This window comes from Pterocles gutturalis, unplaced genomic scaffold (genome assembly GCF_000699245.1).
Source record: "Pterocles gutturalis isolate BGI_N339 unplaced genomic scaffold, ASM69924v1 scaffold47387, whole genome shotgun sequence".
Classification (NCBI taxonomy): Eukaryota; Metazoa; Chordata; class Aves; order Pterocliformes; family Pteroclidae; genus Pterocles; species Pterocles gutturalis.
The window spans coordinates 1471-7628 of NW_010111949.1; the positions used below are offsets into that span (position 1 = coordinate 1471).

Consider the following 6158-nt stretch of genomic DNA (forward strand, 5'->3'; position numbering starts at 1 on the left):
GGTAAGACGGTAGCATAGGTAAGGAAAAGGAGTACTGGTCAGAGGAGTGAGCAGCCAAGGACTAATACCAATCCTGATGGCTGGGATTCCAAGTAGCAGTGTAACTGAGGTTGGAGACTAGCAAGTAAAGCTTTGTGACAGAAAAAAAAAAAACAAACTTAATGTACTGGACTAGAAGACAGTCTGACAACATGAGATACAGTCACGCTGATACTTTCCTTACAGGGCTTTTAATTGTCGCTAAGAAACATTCAGCTAAATCTCTGGAGGGAGGTTTGAGGTCAGTACCTCTGCTACTCTGACATAATGATGTACCTTCCTAAATTAAAATTTGCCTTTTCAGTTCAAAGTCTAAAAAAATGTTTCTAGACAAGTCACAAGTCTTCGCAAGCTTCCTGCAAATTTTTGTTCCAAAGGTGACCTAGCTTTGTCAGTTTTTAGTAACTGCAGTAATGGTAAAAGAACTTGTTCAGTTTTAATTCTGCTTTACTTCAACATAGCTATGAGCAACGGTAGACAACAACTCACTTTGCTTTACTTACTGCTTATGCCTGGAATATTGTCCATACAGTGCAAAAACAGTAAACTTCCAAACCACAATTTAGATCCTATAGATGTTGTTTTCCTGAAAACTTCCCTACTTGCCAAGGGCAAATAGGTTATTAATTGTCTTCAAATACTTGGCAGCTAAAAAACAGTAAATCCTGCCTGCTTTCCTTATTTCGTTGTTTTATTCATCAACATACAATAACATTTTCCGCTTTTTAGGTTTTTACCAGCTCAAATCACTACTGTATTTGCATATAAGCAAGACTTGACTCAATCTACTGTAGCTGTAGGTCATAAACACGTCTCAACAGTAGCTTTGAAACACCTTACAGCCATGGCACTACCTTCCTGTACTCTAACACCAGTAATCCTGCCATACCTCTTCAAGATGAAAAACATTTCATGTATTTTGCAATAGTAAAGAGCCTACGAACTAGGCACTAAAAAAATTGCGTAATTTCTCTAGACATCAAAAACCTGGAGCATTTTTCATAGTCTCCTCAGCCAACAAGTTTGTTTTATTCTATTTAGAAGTTCACTGTCAAAACATCAATCACTTAACAGGGACACCTTTACATAAAGAGACCTGATATTTAGTGTATTTTGTAGTTTATTTTTTTATTTTGCTTTTTTAAATAGCCAGAAGAGGGCAATGTCTAAAATAAGAAAAGAAGTCCACATAAAGGGGTGTACTGTTACCATTCACATACTACGTAAGCAACAAACAGCGAAGGACAGGAGTCACAAAGCAGCTCCAAATAGAACCCTAGAAGAAATAGTGTCAGAGGGTAATAAAACTGTATCACATGAGAAAAACTGCAGCATCACTTAACTTAGTATCAATCCTTTTCCTAGTATATTTGTATGATTTATGAGGAGATGCAATCAAAGAAAAATACTTAGTTCAATAACTTCTGAGTCAAAGAGAAGATCAGAAACCAGGTCCCTATTAAATCAAAAACACTGACCAAAATGTGAAATTTGGATCATTAACACTACCTTTCTCATCCATTTGTTCCTATTTAGTAAGTCCAGATGAACTAACCAAACCAGCAACTAAGAGGTACTTCAATCTGCCCAGCACCGCTGACTTTTAAGTTGGTCCACAGAATCTGTGCACAATCATTTAATCAGGTCAGCAATTAAAGTAGAAAAGTTTTATTTTGTCCTCTACAAGCATGTTAGATGCAAAATTTGTTATACTGTGGGTGATAACTAGTAACTATCTTTTCCCCATCACTGCTTTCATAGCAAGTGTCAGAAAGAGTTCACCCATTCAAGAAGTGACTTAGTATTATACTACACAAGACTTGTCTTTAAAAAACAGACAAGTATTTTAAGGAAAGATTGAAAAGTGTTTGCATTTACAAAGCTGACAGACGTCAGCCTAAGAATAAGAAACCAGAAGCCTCTGTTCTTGAAACTCTAGACATTCTATAACATCCCTAACAGAGAACGTAGGAACAGGTGAGCATCAGTGCCGCTTCAACTGGGTCAGGAATGAAGGACCAGAAAGAAGGGTGGAAGAGAAGGGATGCATCTCAGCCGAACTGAAAATACACTTAACACAGTTCACTGACCTAAGTGGGAAGGGGTCAACTCAACCTGCTTTAGCTCACTGGGAAAGGGTAACCCTAAATCATATTACTTCACTTGTGCTGCAGGCTAGGAGCGCGCACATGTTCAATTACCACAACTCAACTGATGGGCAGTAACATCACTGTGAAACTCAGCTACATGCTTTAGACACGTATTATAAAGTGAAAAAGCCATATTTCTAAGTGCTTGCTAGCAGTCACAGCTCACAGTCATTCAACTAAAGTAATCACATAATTAAGGATATAGCAATTGCATCTTTCAATGTTACATTTGATCATTTCTTATGAAAAATCCCTGTACTGTTCAGTATTTTTAGATTAGGCTTATAAGTGTTTTGTCTTTTACTCACTGACTGACTGATTCACCTCCAGTCTTGTCTCCTCCATCTGCCTCCTCGTCAGTATCAGAATCAGCTCCAATCTTGCCTAGATATACACAGTTTCAAACATTAAAATTTAGGCAGGTAATACAATTAATGCTATATAGTTAGTCTTACTCTTAATGATGAACTCTATTGCAACCAGCAGAAGAGGTTTTTTCTCAGTTAAAGCAGATGTTCTAAAATTAGATATACTCAAAACTAAAAACCTTATTTGCGAGTTTTCTGCTAGCCATGTGGTTGACATTTTCCAGTTACACAATATTACCAAAAACACAGAATAGCTATTGCTAGTGCAATTCTATAGGCACTAAAAATAAAGCACAGGAGACAGAATTAATAGAAGGTACTCCACAGCATTCAAGATTCAAAGACTTCCACTTAATTGAGAAGACAGCAATATGTATACAAATAAATTCGACAGTTCTTAAATATCAAGTTCAACAAGATACTGAAAAGCTGCAATGTCATACCCTTAATCAAAGTACATGAACCATGTGTCTCAGCACAGGGATCCAACAAGAATCCTTTAACTACACCGAATACCCTAGAGCAATTGCTAACACAATTGACCTGGTATTGCAGTATGTCAGATTTCCCCTGGGGAGAACCAGAAGGCAACTTAATGTCAGTTTACCTCAAAAAAATTTCAAACAATACTTCTACATGACTAGCTTTTTTTTCCCCCCCCCACCAAGTCAAAAGCTTTGTTCTTAGTTTGGGTACTAAGGAAAAGAAGCTTATACTACTGTTTCCTGAATGTGTACCTAATAGCTCCTAAATCAATGGACGATTTCATCCAAGATTAAAAGATCAAAACCATTATATATGTATATATATGTAATAGTAATACATATGTATATGAATATATACACATATATATACACTAATATACACTTGGTGTGTGTGTATATGCAACATATGTATACTAGTAGCTAGAAACAGAGTGAAAATCCAGTTTAGAAGCAAACTATTCTCTGGCATACAGTGGTGCCTAAAAGTTTCATTCATACCTTCAAGTATCTTCAAGAGTTTTTTTTCAGATAACAGCTCCAACTGCTCCAAGCAAAGCCTTTTGATTTCATCCATGGAACAGTTCTAAGAAGACAGATAAGACAGACCACGAGCTACTAAAAATTTCTGAGGACAGAGTAATTATGAATGGTAAGTAGTACTCCAGACAGAGTGAATGAAGAGTTAACTCAGATTCCAAGTCCCTTCTCCATTCTGACCTGCATTGATGCAACTACTGAAGAACACCAAGTAAGCATAGCAGTTTGGACAACTACCAAAAATAGCATGTGTGTGTTATTTTTGCTGAAAAATTAAGCAATACACACTTGACCTATGGCTTGGAGTTTTCACTGCAGCAGTAACACTGAGCAGTAGAAATACCGAGTCACATGTGTGAAGCATGGAACAGCAAATAACTGTAGCCCTGATTACTCCTAATTCTCCATCACTAGGGAGGCAGGTGGATTACACAATTAAGCCTGCAAACACCAGAGCCAGCTGTTGAATCCAAGTTCACAAACTGAAGCAAACACTGCTACTGACAACACACCAACTGTTGTCTATCATAATAAAGAAAACGTAAGAAATAGGTCAACTGTCATCCATTTCTCATGTTTGATACATATCACACACTGCCAAGGATTTTATGGACGTTCCAGTTACCTTCACATCTTTCACGCTACTTGGTGTGCTCATGGTGAAATAAAGTGATAATTTCACACTTTCAAATGAACTATGATACCACATACAAGTCCCAGAATTAGGAAGCGCTGAGCATATTGTAACATTCACAACTGCTGCAGGTTTGGTTCTACACCATCAGGCAACTTCCTTTGAAACTCAGTAATGCCTTTGCCTCCAGCTGCTCCAGACTCCTTCTCTTCTCCCAGACATAAGAAATGGATGAAACTGTATGCAATTCACTATATGTTTAAAATTAATAAGTCCTGCCTCACTTATATGATTAATATGACTCATAAAGATAAAAATTAAATACAAAAATTTTAAAATTATTAACAAGCATCACACAAATGGCATTTCAACTGCAGCCTCTTCTTCTGTACAGGCTGCTAGCATAATTTATTTGACCAAGTCCTGCAGTTCACAAGACTCAAAAAGCATATGTTCTAAACCAGTAAAGCTCTAGGAATACTACTACTAAAGTCCACAGCAGTTACAGCTTCAGAAGCTGTTCATCAAGAAGGGGTTTTATTGCCTTATCTCACCTATTAATTTAATACCATACAAAGAAATTCAGCTGACACAAATCAAAAATCAAACTTCTATTAACAAATCAGCATATTTACTAGTGAACAATACAACTGAATTTACTCCATACAATTACAAAACTCTTTTTGCATACAACTAACCAGTACAGACAGATAGTATAAAAATAAGCAGCCTGCAGTTCAGCAATGAATGAGCAGTGGAAAAAGGAGTAAGCTGGAACAACTTTATCAAATCTTTAAAGTCTCACTTTCAGAGACTTGATACAATCTTTGTTTAAGAAATATACAGGCAGTTTTTAAGCTAGAAGTCCACTAGACTTACAAGATAAATGCGCTTTGTTACACCAGCATTCAAGCTTGTAGGAAGTATATAAAAGGCCAGTGTATTTCAGTACCTTTAAAACATCAGGCAGCATCTTCTGGAGCTTCTTCTCTCCTATGACACAGAAACACTGTTGAAGCATTTCTTTTTTGTCCGAGATGTAGAAACTGACAGGTTTGAGTGACACACTGAGATCTAATCCTCCTTCTTCTATATCACTGGGTTGCTCAGCTTCTTCCACTTTTTCTCCAGATGGTACACTGCATTTTGCTTCCTAAAATCAAGGAGGGCAAGTACAATTTTCACATTTTCTGGTGAACTAGAGAAGAAGGAAACTTACAGCTTCATTTGTGCTTGCAATAGTTTTCTCTTCAGAATTACAACGGACATCTTAAGGTGGACTTCTGAACTTCCAAATAGTGTTTTAGTTTGCAAGGTAACTGCATTACAGAAGCTACCTTTTTTGTTACGGAAACCATTGTTATGCTAGGGGGAATTTTGAAAGGTTCAAGAGGCAAAAGGTAATTTTCAATATTAACTGGAAAATATTATCTGCAAATACGTAACTGCTGCTTATACATGAAGGTATGCTTTAAAACAGAAGAAATCTCTCTCTCTGATTTGCTGTGTAAATAAATCACTAATGTCGTAATTTACAGCCACCCTGGTAAGAAGAAAACTAGCACATAACTTCCTGTGTGGCACAGCCTTCTGAGAACAAAAGCAGACTTTGTATCAGAAAACAGATCTTCCATACATCAGTGGAAGACCTCTACAGTTAAAAAAACAGCTAGAAGTAAATGTTGACAGCCCCAGGATTAACTCAGGAGTAGTTTCGGTACTCACGCACCAGCACCACGGAGAAGAGCCTCACAATCCCGCAAACAGGAGCACCACGACCGGGGTCCCCCCAGAGCTGGTGCCCCACATCCCTCACGCCAGGCAGCGTGCACGGGGGGCACCGCGGCACTGCCCCTCCTCGCCCTGGGCGTCTCCGCTGCACACCCCTCCGCGCTGGCCGCCCGGGTTTTCTCCTCTTGGCAGCTGGGCTCAGTTCCGACTGAAC

At 38.1% G+C, this 6158-nt stretch overlaps 1 protein-coding gene across 1 annotated transcript; it reads right to left on the bottom strand.

Annotated features, from left to right (window-relative positions):
- Nucleotides 1–2497: 2497 nt before the first annotated feature.
- On the bottom strand, nt 2498–5366 carry LOC104462074 (caspase activity and apoptosis inhibitor 1-like; the record flags this gene model as incomplete). The annotated part of the gene is made up of 3 exons (XM_010073871.1): nt 2498–2573; nt 3541–3625; nt 5166–5366. Coding segments are annotated over 3 exons (362 nt in total), but the record flags the coding sequence as incomplete, so codon positions are not given.
- Between the last annotated feature and the right edge of the window lie 792 nt (nt 5367–6158).